Below are 19,921 nucleotides of genomic sequence, written 5' to 3' on the forward strand. Positions count from 1 at the left end.
CGTAAAACATTATTAATCTGGCTTGTCCATGATAATTTACAATCAACTATAACTCCTAATAATTTTACTTCTTCTAGTTGTTCTATTATGTTGTTACTCAGGGTTAAATGTAACTTTGGCATCGTCTGTAAAGTATGTTTGGAGCCAACTATCATGCATTTAGTTTTTCCTGCATTAATCACTAATTTGTTAGCAGTTATCCACTGCTCGACTGTTCTTAACTCTTCATTTAATATTTCATTCAATGCACTCTCCGTATGTGCTGAAGCTAAAACAGTAATACCATCTGCATATACTGCTGTAGTCGCATGTTGCAGCACCCACGGAAAATCATTCAAAAAAATAGAAAACAAAAGTGGTCCCAAACAACTTCCCTGTGGAACACCACATTCCATCAGACCCTTTTCAGAAAAACTGCCATTGAAATAAAATTGATATTCTCTGTCAGTAAGATAACTTTTAGTCCAGTTAAGAGCAGATGTATGAAATCCATAGTGTTTAAGTTTTTGTAATAAAATATCATGATCTAAAACATCAAAAGCCGCACTTAAATCAAGAAATATAGAACCAATTAGCTTATTATTATCGATATTCTCTAAGCAATAATCAGTTATTTGAATAAGTGCAGTAGTGGTTGAGTGATTTGTTTTGTAAGCATGTTTAAATTTGTGTTCAATTCATTTACCTCAAAATAATCTTGAATTTGATCATATACTATTTTTTCCATGATTTTACTTAACGCTGGTAGCAAACTTATTGGTCGACTGTTTTGACCAGACAGTGGTTCTCTATTGTTCTTAATTAAAGGTATTATTTTTGCTGTTTTCCATTGAGATGGGAAAATACCTTCTTTAAAACTTTCATTTATTATATGAACAATAGGACATGAAATATAATCTACTACTAACTTTAACCATTTTATATCAATATTATCTATGCCAGATGGTTTATTTTTACTTTTTAATATTATCTCCTTAACCTTGTCTTCAGTCACTTTATCAAATTGAAATTGGCAGTTTTTATTTAACATTATTTTTTGTTTAATTAGTTGATAGGAAATATTTTTGGTTTGACTATTTTCCATAGAATCTCGTAACAACTTAATTTTATTAGTTAAAAACTGGTTTAAATAATTAGCAATTTCTGTTGGTTTAGTGAGATAAGTTCCCCCTACATCCAAAAAAGTTGGAGCTGACCTATTATGCCTACCCATCATTTCATTCAATGTACCCCATAATCTTGCACTATTCGATTTTGCATCAGTTAGTCTTTTTTGATAATACAACCGTTTTTTATGATTATTTAATTTAGTTACAAAGTTTCGTAATCTACGATACTCTTTCCATTTATCTGGACTATTAGTTTTTACTGCTTCATTTTTAAGTTTATCCCTCTGCCTCATATGTTCTTTTAATTCTCCATCCAACCATGGAGCAGATACCCTTCTCACAGCACGTTTCCTTATAGGAGCATGTCTGTCTAACACCTTGTGAACAATTCATTGAAAACTGCTACTGCTTGGCCTGGATCATCTTCACTTAAAACCTGTGTCCAACTTATTTTCCTCACATCTTCTATGAAGTCATCTTCATTGAAATATTTAAACATCCGTCTGCACACAAATAATTGGCCTTTTTTAGGCATCTTTGTTTTCCTTGTTACCGCAATTAAATTATGGTCGCTACAGCCCACTGGAATCGAAACGGCTTTAGAACATAAATTTGTCATATTGGTAAAAATTAAGTCAATCAAAGTTGTAGAAAATTTGCCATTTTCATTTGAATTCTAGTATCAGCCTGCACGAGTTGTGATAAATTACAAATATTGGTAAATGAAAACAATTTTTTCCTCAATGGACAATTTCCTGATTTCCAGTCTATATTAAAGTCACCTAGGAAAAAAAATTTCTTTTCTTAGATCACATGCCTTATCCAACATACCTCCTATCTGATCCAAGTGGTATATAGGAGCATTTGGTGGTCTGTAACAACATCCAATAATGACAGCTTTTAAATGAGGAATCTGCAATTCTAACCATAGTGTCTCAACTTCAGTTACCATGAAATCTGTTCTTACTCTAACTGGAATGTGATTTTGGACATAACAGGCCACACCTCCACCATACAAATTCCTATCTAGTCTATAAATATTATAGCCCCTAACCTCTACTACTTCATTATTAATTGTGTCATCTAAATGTGTTTCTGATATTGCTAACACATGTAAATTATAATTTTGCAACATTTCTTGAATATCCGCCACCTTATTTCTCAAACTGCACACATTCAAATGAGCTATTTTAAACCCCTTTTCCCGCAACCAAACATGATCTGTCATCCAAAATCTAGAATAAATTCCTGCGTGCAAAAATCATACTGAGCTTCCTGTAACATTTTTATAATTTTACCAAACACATTCATACTGTCATTCATCTCAAACTCAAACACTGTAATGAAATAAAACATTTTACACACCAGCTCTAGACACATAAATAACCAAATTATATAACTGTTATTATGCGGGCTATCATTTCCATCTTGCGATGTTATTTAATACTTATATAAAAATTAAACATAATCCTCATATAACCTAAACAGTAATCTAACAGTCCATCTTCACACTCATTAAACCGTTTTTAATTGGTCCATATTATTCTCCATCCTTCATCCCTGGTTCAATCACAGTCTTGTAGTAAGCTTCAGCCTCACTCAGTTCATTGAACCTTTTTGCCTCATTTTTAAAAGTCAGAATCAGGGTAGCGGGATGAATCAGGCCATGTCTCACCTGAGCCTTCTTCAGCTTACTCCTTATTTCCCAGAAGCCAGCTTGTTTTTTCGTCATTTCACTGGTCAGATCTGGAAAAATCTTCAGCTTCATACCATGCATGTAAGGCCCTAAAGACCAGGACCAGGATCTGAACCCTGAAGTTGACTGGCAGAAGTGGAGTGTAGACAGAAGAATTAGTTACTTATCTGAAAATGCTACTCAGTTTCTCTAGATCTTTCAGGGAATCTTAGAAAAAATTATTTAGATTTAATTGATTCTAATTGTGTATGGTGTTTTTTTTTTTTGCCAGATGTCTTAATTAAAAAAATTAATCTGTATGTCCCTTTTATCTTTTTTTTTTTAAACAAAAAATAGACAAACAGAAAAGATGTCTAAACAGAAGATGCAGAAGTACAAATTCCAAATGCTAATCATTCATTTTGACTCAGAATTCTTAAAAGAAATTACAATTAATTAATATTTTATGTTTTTGAATTTCTACCACTCTGGAGTTGCTCCCACTGAGAGGTACTGAGCAGGGGTGGGCATACTGGGGTTTACGCCAGTGAACAAGAGGTTAGCCTCTGTCCGCCTGCGTGTGGGGGGACAGGTCCTCAGAGTAGACCTGCTGCTCCTCCACGTCTAGAGGAGTCAGTTGAGGTGGCTCAGGCAACTGGTCAGGATGCCTCCTGGAAGCCTACCTGGTGAGGTTTTCTGTGCATGTCCAACTGGGATAAGACCTAAAGGAAAACTGTGGATAAACAGCCGAAGATGGATGGATAGAGTTTTTTAAGTGCCCATGTTCTTCTAAGTACTGTTAAATAGGCAAGGCAGCTTTATTTATGTAGCATATTTCAAACACAGGGGTAATCCTATGTGTTTTACAAGTAGCATGAAACGGCACGACAATAAACAGGAGAACACAAATAAAAATATACACAGATAAAATTATAATTTAGAGCTAAAAGGAAAAGACAGAATTAAGGTTGAGTAATTACATCACAGATTACAGTGGAGACGATGCAGCATAAGAAACAATTCATTCAAAGGCTGATGAGTACATGAGGGTTTTAAGTTTTGATTTAAACAACACTAGAGTTGGGGCACATCTGAGCTGATTCCATATGTGAGCAGTATAGTAGCTAAAAGCATCTTCACCTTGTTTGGATCTGACCCGCGGTTCTACTAGCTGATTGTTTCCTAAGGATCTCAGAGCCCTATTGGGTGTGTCTACAGAAATGAGATCTGACATGTATTTGGTCCTATGCCATTGAGTGATTTATAAACTAGTAATAGCACTTTGAAATCTATTCTGTAGTTTACTGGTAACCAGTGTAGAGATCTACGAACAAGAGAGATGTTCTCCATTCTCTTAGTTCTTGTTAAGACTCTAGCAGCAGCATTCTGAACAAGCTGCAGTTGCTTAACAGCTTTAACCCTCTGGAGGCAGGCGTTGCAGATTTTCAACAGTTAAAACCTACCTACCTGGTTACTCCACATACGTATTTCATAAGCATTTTTTTTTTTACTCAGAAGTACCTCTGAAGGACTTTATTGTTTGTCCTTTTATCAAAACTTATTTTGAGCCTGAGAGGGTTAAACTTTAAAATATGCTTTTAAGACGCAACAAAAATATTACAGATGATGCTGACAGCTTTTCTTTCTCGACCTATGTTGTTGTGCCACAGGTCCAGAAGCTACAGTGCATGTGTCCTGTGGACTTCAGAGGTGTCTTCCAGTTGGATCAGAGGAGAAGGGATGCTGTGATTGCACTTGGGATTTTTCTGGTTGAGTCTAACCTGCAGGTAAACACATTATTCTCCACTTCACGGTGCGTTGTGCTGCTGGCGGCTTGCTGTGGATAACGTGGGACGTTTGTTTTGCAGCACAAAGACGTTATTGTCCCCTACCTTATTGGGCTGCTTAAAGGACTTCCTAAAGTTCAGTGGATCGAAGAGAGCTCAGAACGCAAAGGGCGAGGTGCATATGGACAATAGAAGCAAGCTTTGTGTTTTTATTCTGTTTATTTTGTACCATGCCAGGAATAATGAGTTGTTCATCTTCTGTTGCAGAGACTCTTCCAGTAGCAGAGAACTTCAGCTTTTGTCTTGTAACGTTACTCTCTGATGTCGCTCAGCGGGATGAGAATTTACGGGGACAGGTGTGTGGTTGTGTGTGACTGTGTGTATTAGACACAGGAATATAATATAACAGAAGCTAAAACTAAATAATAGCCTGATACAAATGGTGAGTTGCGTAGTGGACAAGTGAACATTTCCAAGCATCTTTAGTATTTCAACCTGTGGAGTATTCCACTCAGACAAAGGTTATTGTCATGCGTGTTGTTACTCTTTGCAGTCAGTAGCTTGGAGATAAACTAGTGTGGGAAATTTTCTGTCTGCAAAAACTGCAAAATCAGAATAAAGCAATAAAGCTAGATTCCGTCTATGCAAAGCAATGGACACATTTGCTCGCATGTAGAAGTGTTTTTGCAAACTGCTGGTGCAGGTCAGCCCTATTCATAGTCCTCTGGTCCTCCTTGGCACTGACAGGCCTGTCTCCAGATGGCTGGGCTGGCAGTGTGATAGAGGAGTTACCGATGAGGTCAGACTGGAAACATTCCCATATTAGGACATGGACCTGAGTTTTAATTAAGACTAGACGTCATACCAAACAAAGGGAAAACATGTCCAGAAGAATGTCATATTTAGAAGGCACTGGTGAGCTGAAATGGTTTATGTTTTGCATGATTCGTAGTAGTTCATTAATAATTTTATTTATTTATTTATAGATCCGATGTGGGTTATTTACAAGCTATCTAAAAGTTTATCTTCCTTGCTGATGATTTAGCTTTATTTGCAGTTCTTTGTCAGCCTTTTTAAAAATAGAGATAGACCTTTATTGTCCACGGGGGAGATTGTTCTTTACATTCACTGTCAGAACCAGCACGTACAAAAGTGTTTTGGGGAGGATTAGCGTTTTAGGGAAGCAGAGAATTAGTCCTGTTGTAAAAGGCTTTATTCTTTTTTTATGCTGTTTATTTTCTAGTGTTTGGGTCTGAGATCCCCAGGTTAGAAGATGTACTTTCAGGATAAAAACTTTTTTCTATGCTTTACTGCTACGATTTTATTTTAATGGATAGAAATAATGTGTGACCCATAAGTAGAAAACTGTTTAGAAGTGTTTGAACACCAGCCGTTTTGTTTCTAGTCTCTATGGACCGTGTTAAGTCCAGTAACAGGTAAAGTGGCACTCTTCATGTTGTTGCAACTCAGTGATCTGTTGGGAAAACTTCCTTTGCAGTCGAATCACACGCTCTCTCCCTCACAAAGCTGCCCTCCCCAATAGTAGCAGTTTCCATGCCAACAAAACTCCATGTAGTTTAGATCAACGGCAGTTTTGCACATTTCTTGGTATTTGTAGAGGAGGCCTGTTTTTTGTCACTAAAATGTCCAGAAATCTAAATCTTGACTCCAGAGTGAAGCCTGGAGGGGTTTGGTTAAATACATGTTGAGGTGGTGAGGGCTGAGCATCTTGAAATGATTTTTTTAACCATTCTTTTGTTCTGTTATTTTGTTGAAGGGTGGTGATACTTTCACTAATAATTTAACTTTGTGTTTTTTTATTTTTTAGATTCTGGAGGCGATCATGGACATCATGCGTGTCCTTCAAGACATTTGCAAAACCCCAGACACTCGTGACAAAGGTTCAGCACTCTATTCTTCCTGTTCACAGTGCATGCAACTCATGGGTTACGGGTATTATGACCTCCTGTCTCCATTTCCCCCCTGTAGAATACCTGTGCAGGTACACTGTGCCCACCTTACTCGGTGTTGCCAGAGCGTTTGGTCGATACAGCAACACTGATGAGCCACTGCTGTCCAAGCTTTTTCCTCGTCCCTCAGCTCCTGGGCTGTCTGCGGGTGATGGCATCGACGCTGCTCCCCGGAGGTCCTTCAACGACTTTCGCTCAATCCTCCCGAGCTCTCTGCTCACGGTGTGTCAGGGAGACACGCTGAAACGGAAAGGCTCCTCTAACTCCAGTGTGTCTCAACAGGTAGGAACACTTATGAGGTTGAACAGATCAGGCGACTAAGGACTGGGGAAAACTTCGATTCAATTGTTTTTTTTTAGGCAAGTCCAGAGAGAGGAGCAGGTCTGACACCCTGTTCACCCTCAGGCCCCTCTGCTCAGTACTTTGAAGGTAAGAACATCAGATCATAAATGATTGGTGACTCACATGGTTACATGTTGGTAAGATGTTTGTGTTTTATTCTGAGGCTCAACTTTATCATAATAAAGTTGCCCCTGCTGAACAGTGAGAAAGGCAGGTGATAAGATCTGTGCTTAGCTGCTTGAGCTAAGTTAAATTATCGACAAATAATGGCTCAATCCCTTTATTTTCCAGATAAAGCTAAAATGTTGTGTATTAGTCACTCACAATAAAGTAATAAAATAAAAGCTATAATCTAATCATTTCTCAACAGAATAGTTTAAAACTAACATTCTAGGTGCTGGTTGAAAATAATTCTTTCGAGAGGTGCTAGCCTCATAATTGTTTTCACTCAGCCATCTCGCACTCCTTTTCTCTCCCACTTCAGGTTCTTACCTCCCTGATGGCAGTGCCGTGGATCCGGATTATTACTTCTCCACCATCAGCTCCAGTTTTTCGGTCTCTCCTCTTTTTACTGGGAGCAGCTCAGGAGACTTCCAGGTCCCTCTGGACATGCTCAGACAACTCCTCCACATGGTGGGTCCTAACACTACACTGCCCTTACCCCCAAATTCCACTACCTCCGCTCCGGTCCGCCCCCGCCTTCCGCAGCCGCTCGCTTTTAAACTCAATTTTTACTGGTACCCGCTCTACAACGGCTCCGCTCCGGTGCGGAGACCTGAGGTGGGCAAACAAGCATGTCCGGGATTTTCGAGATCTTGCGATACAGTCCGAGCAATAAACGCGGAAGTTATATCCAAACTCCCGTTGTGTGGGAGAAGCATCGAAATGAACTTTTTAATCTGCCCATCATTTGTGTTGAGAGATCAGCAGTGTTTGGATCAACAAAGTGTGACTCATTTGATAGTGGAAACTGTATTTATGGCTTACTTTTGTGCATTTAAACTTCAGCCACCACTGATAGTTGTTAAAAGTTGTTAAACCTGTGCATATGAAACAAAAAACGCCTTTTGTTTATCGATTTATTGTGAAAAACGGAAATTGTGCTTGCTCCTTTTCCTGTTGGGCCGTTGTGATTTCTGTCCATTTACTGCGGAGGTGCTCCGGCATCCGGCGAAAATAGGATAGATTCTATTTTTGCCGGACGCCGGAACAGAGGGCGGCGCACGGCGCCGCACTGCCGGTGCACGGCCGCAGTAGTTGAATTGCTCTGATTGACTACAACGGGACCGATTTTGCTGCGGAGTTCGTGTCGGAGCGGAGCGGAGGTAGTGGAATTTGGGGGTTAGTTACATGCTGACGGTTTTAAGCTAAAAACAAACATCTGGGTCATTTGTTTTGAGCAGGTTGAGCAATTTGTCTCTGAATCATTCCTGAAATCCATGGACAACACTTTGTCAGAACTTTTAGAGGTATGGCTTTTCGACAACAATATTTTTTTATTTTTGACACATCCGGTTTATTGTTAAACTGCTGTTGCTTTCTTGGCAGATAAATCCTGGTTTCCATCTTTACTACAAAACCTTCAGTGATCCGCTGTATGTAGCCATATTTAAAATGCTGAGAGACACTTTGTACAATCTGAAAGGTGAGAAAAATTCTTTATATCTTTTTTACAATTATTTGAAAAAACATTAAAGTCCACAGCCTTCTGGTTTTCATTTTGTTAACGTCACTGCTCGTGCTTCAGATCTTCAGACTGACTATGTGAAGGAGGTCCATGACTTTGTTTTGGAGCAGTTCAGCAGCAGTCAGTCGGAGCTGCAGAGGATTCTTCATGATGTTGAGTATCTCCAGAGTGAATTGAGCCCACTCAAACTGCGCTGCCAGGCCAACGCTGCCTGTGTTGATCTTATGGTGTGGGCTGTAACAGAGGAACAGGGTGAGACTTGGATCTTTTGATCCAAATAGGAGATCCAACTAGGAGTAGAAATCTCACCATGAATTCACTGTGAAACTGTTCATTTTTCACCAGGAGCTGAGAACCTTTGCACCAAACTGTCAGAGAAGCTGCAGTCAAAAACATCCAGTAAAGTTATAATTGCCCACATGCCCCTCCTCATATGCTGCCTACAGGTAATGGTTACCATCGGAAAGAAAGGGGAATTTAACTTGAAGTTTATATTTTAAAGACCAAGTTTACCGAGAAACAGTTTTTTATTTCTTTATATATATATATATATATATATATATATATATATATATATATATATGTATATATATATATATGTATATATATATATATATATATATATATATGTATATATATATATATATATATATATGTATATATATATGGCTGCGCAGTGGTTAGAGCTGTTGCCTTGCAGCGAGAAGGTCCTGGGTTGGATTCCTGGCCTGGGATCTTTCCGCATGGAGTTTGCATGTTCTCCCTGTGCATGCGTGGGTTCTTTCTGGGTACTCCGGCTTCCTCCCACAGTCCAAAAACATGACTGTTAGGTTAATTGGTCTGTCTAAATTGTCCTTAGGTGTGTGTGTGCATGATTGTTTGTCCTGTGTGTCTCTGTGTTGCCCTGCACCAAACTATAGCAGTATAGATGCAGAAACTACCGCTGTTAAGAGATGTGTTTAACTTTGAAAATGTGGGCGCAATTTTAATTGTCAAAAACTCCAGCGAACCCCCCCCACCCCCACCCCCATGCCGCTTCAGGTGTATGACGTCATCAACGACTAGTCAAAATCGACTCGATTTTCATTACATGACAGTCGACTTTAAAAAAAATTAAGTCGTGCAGCCCCTAGTATGTATGCATATATGTATGTATGGCCAGTCATATATATATATATATATATATATATATATATATATATATATATATATATATATATATATATATATATATGATTGGTCACTTTGAAATTCACATGCAAGCTAAAAGTGAAAATAATCTTCTACCCCTATTTCCTGCATTATCCAAAATAGACGAGGAAACGCTCGGATTGAGAGAGCCTGACAGATCTAAGTCATACTGAAAATTAGCATTCATGAACCCACCCATCTTGGTTCATGATGGGGAAGGCTGTTGTTGGTTTAGCATCCAGGAAACTGCAGAAAATGTGTCTGTTAGTAGGAGCTAACTGTTAGCATTAGCAACTCCACAACACAGCAGAACTCCTTTGTGTTATTTGTGAAGACAAATATTAATGTTTGTTACGTAGTCAGTGGTAGAGTTGCATTGCTGTTATCCAATCAGAGGCCAGATGTCAGAATATCAGGAAATAAGACACCAAATCCTGTTGCCTTCTGCTCCGCTCTCCTCTGGCTAACTTCTTTGGCCTGAAACAGGAGCGCCAGAGCTGAGATCAACTCAGTGGAATATGGATGGAAACAGGTTATGCTCTTATGTTTGTGCTCAGGGTTTGGGTCGCCTGTGTGAGCGCTTCCCTGTCGTTGCCCACTCTGTCACTATGTCTCTCAGAGACTTCCTGGTGGTGCCTTCTCCTGTTCTGGTGAAGTTGTACAAATATCACAGCCAGTCCACTCCAGGTAACAGCAGCATGAGCAGCCAGCTGCTTCTTCTTCTCTCCTTGATTTTGTCTTACATATTGTATTTTTCAGTAGCAGGTAGTGAGATAAAGATCCATGTAACCAACGAGCATTCCCAGTCAACACTCAGCACTAATTCAAACAAAAAAAGCCAACCCTCCATGTATGAACAGCTGCGGGACATCTCCATCGATAACATCTGCAGGTGAGTTTACACACACACACCTGTGTTCTCTGGGTTTTGACCCTAGAAGTCAGACATGTTTGTGTCTTGATACAATCTGTTTGAGATTAATATTTTAAACGGACTTTATTCATTTGTCTTTGAGCTCATTTGCTTTACTCAAACACCCACGATCTCTACATGTCAGCAAGAAACACAAAAACAGCAGTTTTGAATTTATTTTGTTTTGAAAATTTGTGAACAACAGTGGGATAATAAGAGTATACACATGTGACCAGCAAAGTGTTTGTCTATTACTTAAGAAAAAGTTAAAAATAACACTTTTCTGTTAGTCTCTCTCCCTCACACACACACACACACACACACACACCCACACACACACACGCCTTCTTTTTCCTCTTTTGGTAACAAAATTAAGTGTAAAACCGTTTTCAGCCTCCATCAGCTTGTCTTCCCCCAAAAATCCTCAGATTTATTCTTGTTATTTATTTATAAGATGTCCAGCAAAGTAAATAAAATCTATATCTTATCTTGTGGGCTTTGCATGAAATGATTCTGCTTCTTGAAAACCCAGGATGTAAGAGCAGAAAACACATAATTCTAGTTTTGTTTAATGTGTTTTCCAGCTTTTAACTCTCGCGCATGGAAATGCATATCTGTTCTGACATGAATTAAAGGAAGTAACTCACAGAAAACCCAGTCCTGTAATCGCTGAAGCTTCCTTTATTATTAAATGAATGATAAATGATCCACACTTGTATAGCGCCTCTCAGAGTAAGGACTCCAAAGCGCTTTACACTACAGTGTATCATTCATCCATTTACACACACATTCACACACTGATGGTGATGAGCTACGATGTAGCCACAGCTGCCCTGGGGCGCACTGACATTAACACAGCCTTCCCTCCTGTTTTTGTTTGCAGGTGTCTGAAAGCTGGCCTCACCATGGACAGTGTCATTGTAGAAGCTTTTCTAGCCAGCCTGTCTAACCGTCTCTACATCTATCAAGAGAATGACAAGTAAGTCTGTTACAGAAAAGTGATCGTGCATTTGGAGAGTAAAATCGTCTAACATTGCCCCCACCTCCACCCGCCCAGAGATGCCCACCTGATCCCGGACCACACCATCAGGGCTTTGGGCCACATCGCTGTGGCCCTACGAGACACTCCCAGAGTGATGGAGCCCATCCTGCAGATCCTACAGCAGAAGTTCTGCCAGCCCCCCTCCCAGCTCGACGTCCTCATCATAGACCAGCTTGGCTGCATGGTCATCACAGGAAATGTGTGTTTTCACATCTTCTTTACTTGTCTTTTATTTTGTTTACATAAAAAAATACATGGAAACTGTAAAGGCAAACAAAAAAGTTAACTAGTGTTTTCTTTTGCGGTTTTAGCAATACATCTACCAGGAAGTGTGGAATCTGTTCCAGCAGATCAGTGTCAAGGCGAGCTCAATGGTTTACTCTACCAAAGACTACAAAGACCATGGGTACAGGTGAGCTCAACCTAGTTGGACAGATGTTTAATTAATGCTCAGGTGAACAGTTATTTACCACTTAAAGGTATGGAGGAGGATGTTTCTGAATTTCAGGAAAGAATTGTCCTCTCCACGTTTTGAAAAACGTGCGCAGAGTTCCCCTCGTGTGCGCTCTGGACTTGCAGCTGACTTCTCCTAACAGTAATCTGAAAGGAATTTCTCCTAATAGCATGCCGAACCTTAGCTTACATGTCGATCAGAAAACTGGCGACAGAGGCGTCTGTGGGTAGCCCAACCTTTGCTTTGCGCAGAAAGTGAAACTACCTAGCAACGAAGCACGTACGACGACGGCCTTGCATGAATGGTTCACCAGAATTATTTTCCCCAAAAGAACCTCAGAGTACTCATTAAGCTTGGTGCAGGTTTATTCCATAAGTGACAAATGTAGAGACAAATACCATTGCTTGTTTCTTTCTCTGTTCTCACTGAACCTGTTGTAATGATGTCCCTCCTTGTTGAGCAGACACTGTTCCTTGGCTGTAATAAATGCTCTGGGGAACATAGCAGCTAACCTCCAGGCTGAGCAGATGGTGGACGAGCTGCTGGTCAACCTGCTGGAGCTTTTTGTTCAGCTTGGTTTGGAGGGGAAGAGAGCCAGCGAGAGGGCCTCGGACAAAGGGCCAGCCTTGAAGGTACAGCTCAGAAGTACAGGTGATGATGGCCAGAGATAGTAGTATAATCTATGAACAACAGTTACAAATGAAGATTAAAAAATGTGACAGTTCAGTGTTGTCAATTTGTGTATAAATCCATCATCTCACACAGTCTAGACCAGGGGTTTCCGACCTTTTGGAGTCTGTAAAAATAATAAAAATAAATTGAATGAATAAAGCTGAAGATATTTTAAAGGAAATAGAAGCTAAATGTGATGAAAACACAATTCTAAATAATTAGAATTGAACTAAAAACAGTAGCTCAGCAGCACGACAATGTTTGGGTTTTTGCAACTATGAAAAAGACACCGTGGTCAATTGAAAAATGCACAGAGAACCAATTAAAAATCAAGTTTGGAAACAAAACCAACTTGTTTTATCATAACTTAATGACATCAAATGGTCAGGGCTGCACTTAAAATATGTTTTCTACATTTGGTTTTATCATTGTAAATAATTAATATGACTTTTTTGTTAATCAGCATGCTTTTTTCTATATCGTCCAGCCCTACCTACCGGTGCTGATGACAGCATCACTGTTTTTAGATCAACTCTAAAATAAAGCGTACTGCTCTGTGGTCTACAGTCATGTGTTTGACTTAAAGAGTGAGGATGGTTCTGATGGGATTTTCCTACAATAACAACTTGACTAAAGTTCATACAAAATTTATGAAGTGTGTTAATCAGCAGACTTTGTATTACTGGGATCTTCAAAATATGCTCTGCGGACAATCTGAGTCACTCAGCCTTTAACACCAAGTGATTTCAACTTCACATTTTCTCTTTTGCATTTAAATGTTTCCTCACTTGAGATCAGTACAGAACAGCAGTTATGACTCTTTATTTTTGTCATTAAAACGAAAGAAAAATAATTTTGTTTGTTTCTGAGGTTCTCTTCAGTCTAATGGATCGTTGGTCTTTAACAGTCGGGCATTGTGTGAGATGTCCTTTTGCTTTAAACTTGTAGCTTTATATCTAAACCTGTGTTTCTCTCCAGGCATCCAGCAGTGCTGGAAACCTTGGTGTCCTCATCCCAGTGATAGCAGTGGTGAGTGATCCACTTCCTTCATCACACTTAGAAACAACAAATGTTAGGTAGCATCACTTCAACCGCAGCGGCTGTTCTTCGGTTTTTAGCTGACCAAGAGGTTACCACCGATCAAGGAAGCAAAGCCTCGCCTGCAGAAGCTGTTCAGGGACTTCTGGCTCTACTCTGTGGTCATGGGATTTGCAGTAGAAGGCTCAGGTTCATTTTATGTTTTCATTCCTTTCATTAGCCTTTTTCATTTAGGCATTTATGGATTTTATTTATGCAGAATTATAAGAAAATGAATTACAGTTAGAATATCTTCTTTCCCATGTTGCATTTAATCTTGTTTTCAGCTCACAATTACCTGAAGAAACGATAATGAAGCAAGATAACTCCATCTTTATGCATGTACAGTGTACTGCTACATGTTTTTATGTCTCATGAGCACCTTGAATCTGAAATCTGCTGCTGTGGGAACATTTAGGTCTGTGGCCAGAGGAGTGGTATGAAGGAGTTTGTGAGATCGCCACCAAATCGCCTCTACTGACGTTTCCTAGTGGAGAACCATTACGCTCAGAGCTGCAGTACAACTCTGCGCTGAAGAACGACACCGTCACTCCAGTATGAACAAATGCACACAGGCATAAACACACACACTCTGAAGGCTTTCTGACTGGAGCTGCTGTATTTTAGGCAGAGCTGACTGAGCTGCGCAGCACCATCATCAACCTGCTGGATCCTCCTCCCGAGGTGACCGCCCTCATCAGCAAGCTGGACTTCGCCATGTCCACGTACCTGCTGTCTGTTTACAGACTCGAGTACATGAGGTGAGGCAGCACAGCTTCTACATGAAGCTTTATTCTTGGATTGTACATTTAACCATTTGTTGTGTCTTCTCTTCTCCCTTAGGATGCTGCATTCTCTGGACTCGGAGCGCTTTCAGGTCATGTTTCGGTACTTTGAAGACAGGGCGATACAGAAGGACAAATCTGGTAAGCTGAGACTATAAGTATATATATATATATATATTTTTTTTTTTTTTTGTTAATGTTGTTTCTCTTACCCACTGATTATATGTATATTATTGCAGGCATGATGCAGTGTGTGATAACTGTAAGCGACAAGGTTTTTGAGGTCTTCCTTCAAATGATGGCTGAAAAAGTGAGTGGGATGTTTTGATGTTTTAAATCCTGTTTTGTGGGTTTTTGTGATTTTATTTTTTATTTTTTTTTATATTTTTACGTAGCCCATTGAAATCTGCAGCAACGGTTTTGGTTTGAATCCTGACATACGAATGTTGGTGTTTTTGACACCCACTTGGAAATACTTATAGGTTCACTTTTAGTCATCCTTGGTATGAGCAGAAGCACTGTGTACTTGTTAAAGTTCCAATGTATAAAATTCACAGAAATCATGGTACAAATTGTGACGCTTTAGCGCCATGCAGTTCAGAGTACATATTGCAGCCATGGTGGCTCACACAAAAATGCAACAACTTCCAGCCATCAGGGCCATTCTTTATACATAGCATGAGTTAGATTGTAGGGATGAGCCGGATACTCGTTTCAGACAAATATCAGGTACGGATAAAGCATTTTTGACAAATACGAGCATGAAACGAGTAAAACTAGTAAATATCTTAATCGTGCTGAAGGAAAATCCTCATTGGGTAACTGACTGTCTTCACGCTCTGTGATTGGCCAGTTACATGGAGCACCCGCCCCTCCCTACACACAAAACTCTGCAGCCGGGAGATCAGCTCTAGTGATGGGATTTATGGCTCTTTCATGGGAGCCGTTCATTAGTCGGTCATTTAACTGAAAGAGCCGTTCAAAAGACTTGCTCCTTTGAAGCCGGGGGGGGGGGGGGATCAAGAGCAACGTTTTCCTGCGGTGTCTGTGAGGGCGCACGGGGTTGATTAGCGTTCCTCCCATAGACATGTATATAAACATGTGTTCATATACATGTCTACGGTTCCTCCTACGTCCGTCACAGCAATGGGTGGGGTTTGAGCGGGTGAGTTTGACCGACTTCCGGGGAGGTTTGTTAAGATGAACGGCTCTGCAGGGACTCGGCTCTCATCTTCAGCTCGCCTCTTTTTCGGTTTAATATTTAAAGTTACTTTTTTCGTAACGTACGAGGTGCATTTGATAAGACAGAGCTGAAAACTGCTCGTGCTGCTGCTCTCTCTCTCTCTGTATTAATTAGGGTTGTGCATTGAGCCTCGATTGGAACCGGTTCCAACTGTTAGTTTTTCCCAGAATCGTTCAAAATTAATTTTTTTTTAGATTCCTAGAATGCCTTCGGAAGAGGAATCTGCAGCTGATCTCCGGGAAAAATAAACGTGGTCTGCAAATTGTGATCAACGCTTTTCAGAGCTCATCACGCTGCTGTGTGCAGCACCGAGTCCCCCCTCCCCCCACCCGGCGCCACGCGGCCAAATATAAACAAACGCGTCTGCCGAACTTTTACTCCGTGATGTAAACTTTAACTCCTGCAGCACAGAGGACACTTATTAAAATACGTCAACACGGTGGATTTAATAGTGACGACCTGGCAAATTTGACGTTTCTTTCAATTTCATTGTTTGTTACTGAAACTAACAAAGTACAGCAACGGTGTAGCAAGTCATTTCTTCCTCTCAGTTGAATTGGCGGACTCCAGGGCGCACTGCACTCCACTTTTTCCTTTAGGTTACAAAGTGCAAAACACGTAATGTGGAGCTCATTTGTCCCTAAATGGCTACTGTATTTCAAATTGGTGGATGACCATGGAGTGTAGGCCACAGTTTATGTATTTAAAAATGGAAAATTTCAAGCTGAGAGGAATATTTAGTATTGATGTTGTAGTGTAATGGTTTATGCTCTTTTATGAAAGATGAACCATCCTACATATTAATCCGGAATATTAATTTCAATAAATTAATAACCAAATTTTATAGAATTAAGAAGACTCAAAGGTTGTTTTCATCGATAAACTGACAATCATATCCGGTGGGGCTCCGTTCCCCGTTAGCGTTTTTCACACGTCCTCTCTCTTTCGTTGTCAAACACCAACTGAATCAAGAACTGAAAACTTACCAAAAGCCTTTCTCTTCTCAAAGCAAATGTGTGCGTCAGCAAATGTGTTTTGAATTTACTGTGAGAGTGTGTGTGTGTGTGTGAGTGTTTGAGTGTGCGTGAAGGTCATTATAACATCTTCCAAACATTATTTAATTAAGTATTGATTCATTATAGTTCATTATGATTACCCAAAGCATAATAATCATTCATTTGATTAAAACACATTTATAATGAGCAAAATGATAATGGTGATTATTTAACATTTAAAATGAAGAAAAGGAAGTTTAAGACTTTGTTATGTTATGACTACATTTCATGAGAACACCATCTTCTGGCACTGCAGGTGGCAGATGTTATGGTTTGCAGCAGACTTGTTGACGGCTCCGGTCAGGGCCGGCTTTGTCGACAGGCGACACAGGCGGCCGCCTGGGGCGCCATCTGATGGATAGGGCGCAAATTTAAAAAAAAAAAAAAAAAAAAAAAAAAAGTTTATTAAATTCATGTTTGTAATATGAAATGCACTCTCTGCATACTCAAAATTCCCCTTTGAAATGACATGAAATTAAAACATCAATATTTAAATTCTAATGATCTGGCTGCATTTCGAGCTCCCGCCGGCTCCCGCTTGGGCCACCGCTCCGAAGCATTTGACCGTTAAGGTTGCCATAGTTACGTGTGTGGGTGGCACTGTGAAGGACATCCTGTTGTCGTCGCGTTTAAACGTTTGATATTTTACGAGGAAAAGAACGCCTAAGCCATCGGGATCAGCATTCCGAAAGCGAAGGAAGGAAGAAGAATAAAAACGGGCCCAAAGCAGAGGTATGTAGACTTTATAAGTTTTGCAAAGGAACTTTTTGCGTTAGCATTGTAGCTAACTGCCTCTCCTGCCACGCACGGTCCACGGACGGACCCTCGCTAGCTGTTTACACACACAATACAGTATCTGTAACTTTAACCCATTCATTTTACTTTTGAATCGTCGTGTCCAGATGCAGTGAGACAATGTTGAGTCTCACTGTGATGATGAAGAATGTAATTTTTTACTGGTTTTTGGAGCTTGATTGCAGCCTTTTATGAATGTTGTTTCAAGTTTTAAGTACGCATACAATATGAATTTAATATTTGTATATCAGAAGAACGTTAGGTGTGGGTGTAGCAAATTTTCAACTTTGTCCGACACATCGGGCGGGCGGCACCGCCGCGGCCGAGGCGGTGACTCCCCCGCTGCCGCCGGGTCCGGCGGGGAGTGAGAACTGCCTAAACACAGCATGACATCTTATACCGTCTCTTTCTTGTTTATGCTGCAGCGTCTTCATCCAGGCATCACGCAGCAGCAGAACATTTACTGAGCTACAATCTCAGCATCTAGAACCAGGTGAGTATGTTACTTGTTAGGCTATTTGTAATCAGCAGTAGAAACAGGCTTTTATCACATATATCGATATGCAAAATTAATTTATTTAAATCCACACCAGACACTTGTTTCTGGCACAATCAGTGCAGCATTGATTTAGCATTGAGAATATTAAATAATCTCAACCTACACATCTGAAATTGTCTCCTTAAGATGTTATTGTCTATTAGGCTGTAAATTTGTAAAAAAAGATGGATGTTAGTTTTTGTGACATAGTGAGTCATCTTCAAGGTATAAAGGTTTATGCCCTGAAGAAGGTGGTACCGAAACGCGTCGGTGTTTCCTTGTTTAATAAATGAAATCCTCAGAGTGCCTCAGATCACCGGTTCTTCTTCCTCATATTCTACAATTTATTTTATGCTGAAGAGCACCTGAGAGTGAGACATAAGTTTTTTCAAATATTCCCCACTTCCACCTGTTTTTGATAATTTTATTCATGTTTTCATAGAACAGATTAAAAAAGATCAATAAAATAAAAAGTCCAGTAATATTAAAAATAGTTAAAAGCATCACTGCACATGACCGAGGAATATTGAATGTGAAAGTGGCACTGTTCTTAATTCATGCATCAGAGGGTTAAGTTGCTTTGTGTGTGTGTGTTTATTTTCTCACAGAAGAAGAACCCAACACCAGCAGACTCAGTGCTCCAATCCAACAGCCTGAAGAGACACCATCATCAGCTTCACAGATGTGTGTGAACATGCATGAGCTGCTGGCCCCATGGATCCTGCTGACTGGCCACAGAAGTTGAACAAAATGGAAAGTAGAACTTTCTTTATGATGACACTTTGATATTTGAGTTTTGCTTTTGATTGCACAGTTTAATGTTGCTTTTGATTTTGCACCCCCCCCCCATGACATTTGCACAACATTTTGAGTTGTCGGTTATTGTAATATTCCCAGGTTACTCATCTTTCAAGCTTACATTTATTCTTCAGGCTGTTGACTTTAAAGAGTTGCTGTGTGAATATTTAAAATAAAAAATTAGTAACAAAGGAATAACTGTGGAGTTGCTTTTTCCAATGTGTGGACTTGGGTTTGGGTGAGAGGCCGGGGGGGGGGGGGGGGGGGGGGCAAATGGGCACTCTCGCCTTGGGCACCAAATTACCCAGAGCCGGCCCTGGCTCCGGTGTTAATCTGTGGGTGAAAGTTCTGAGCGACCCAGCTCTTGACCCAGCCGGGCAAATGAAACCTTTGGCACAGAAAACCCATATTTCCTCACGTTACAATGTTGCTGAGAAACAATAATGAAAAAGGGCACGTTTGTGAACTGGATACACAGAATTTGAAGGTAAACAGGTATAACACACTGAGGCTTTAACAAACATTGAGAGTACAGATATGATTTGAAGCAGAACAATTTACAAAAAGCTGACCACAGCGTCTACAGTCAGCTGTAGAAACAAACATGAGCTCTTTCATTGAGCATCCTCGTAATTCACTGGTAAAACAAATTCTGACAAAATGTTTTTTTCCTGTCATAAACAGTTGATTAGCTGAATGTTGTGTTTGATTTAAAAATATTTTCTGGTAGAGTGAAGGAATATCCTTGTAAAAACTCAGCTGTTTGTGTTGCGCCACGTCAGGTCTGA

At 39.9% G+C, this 19,921-nt stretch overlaps 1 protein-coding gene and 1 long non-coding RNA gene across 5 annotated transcripts in view; both read left to right on the plus strand.

The window, feature by feature from the left end:
- pi4kaa (phosphatidylinositol 4-kinase, catalytic, alpha a) overlaps positions 1 to 19,921 on the plus strand; it is a 58,730-nt gene that overhangs the window by 15,891 nt on the left and 22,918 nt on the right. For 2 of the 4 annotated variants that reach the window (XM_015975132.3, XM_015975145.3), the window contains exons 2-24: positions 4,455 to 4,571; positions 4,653 to 4,746; positions 4,839 to 4,927; positions 6,400 to 6,472; positions 6,561 to 6,823; positions 6,901 to 6,970; positions 7,368 to 7,516; positions 8,287 to 8,352; positions 8,432 to 8,528; positions 8,631 to 8,822; positions 8,916 to 9,016; positions 10,319 to 10,448; positions 10,521 to 10,653; positions 11,558 to 11,653; positions 11,732 to 11,915; positions 12,028 to 12,128; positions 12,634 to 12,802; positions 13,821 to 13,871; positions 13,961 to 14,069; positions 14,338 to 14,474; positions 14,547 to 14,680; positions 14,763 to 14,845; positions 14,944 to 15,014. In XM_015975132.3, coding sequence (XP_015830618.1) covers positions 4,455 to 4,571; positions 4,653 to 4,746; positions 4,839 to 4,927; positions 6,400 to 6,472; positions 6,561 to 6,823; positions 6,901 to 6,970; positions 7,368 to 7,516; positions 8,287 to 8,352; positions 8,432 to 8,528; positions 8,631 to 8,822; positions 8,916 to 9,016; positions 10,319 to 10,448; positions 10,521 to 10,653; positions 11,558 to 11,653; positions 11,732 to 11,915; positions 12,028 to 12,128; positions 12,634 to 12,802; positions 13,821 to 13,871; positions 13,961 to 14,069; positions 14,338 to 14,474; positions 14,547 to 14,680; positions 14,763 to 14,845; positions 14,944 to 15,014 — 2,709 coding nt within the window. The remainder of the gene's footprint in view (positions 1 to 4,454; positions 4,572 to 4,652; positions 4,747 to 4,838; positions 4,928 to 6,399; positions 6,473 to 6,560; positions 6,824 to 6,900; positions 6,971 to 7,367; positions 7,517 to 8,286; positions 8,353 to 8,431; positions 8,529 to 8,630; positions 8,823 to 8,915; positions 9,017 to 10,318; positions 10,449 to 10,520; positions 10,654 to 11,557; positions 11,654 to 11,731; positions 11,916 to 12,027; positions 12,129 to 12,633; positions 12,803 to 13,820; positions 13,872 to 13,960; positions 14,070 to 14,337; positions 14,475 to 14,546; positions 14,681 to 14,762; positions 14,846 to 14,943; positions 15,015 to 19,921) is intronic. The other 2 variants (XM_015975139.3, XM_015975152.3) reach the window with 1 other exon arrangement.
- Positions 17,596 to 19,082, plus strand: LOC129164347 (uncharacterized). Its single transcript, XR_008563943.2, has 3 exons — positions 17,596 to 17,734; positions 18,223 to 18,290; positions 18,944 to 19,082. It is a non-coding gene; the product is annotated as an uncharacterized lncRNA (long non-coding RNA).

Source organism: Nothobranchius furzeri, chromosome 6 (genome assembly GCF_043380555.1).
Source record: "Nothobranchius furzeri strain GRZ-AD chromosome 6, NfurGRZ-RIMD1, whole genome shotgun sequence".
Classification (NCBI taxonomy): Eukaryota; Metazoa; Chordata; class Actinopteri; order Cyprinodontiformes; family Nothobranchiidae; genus Nothobranchius; species Nothobranchius furzeri.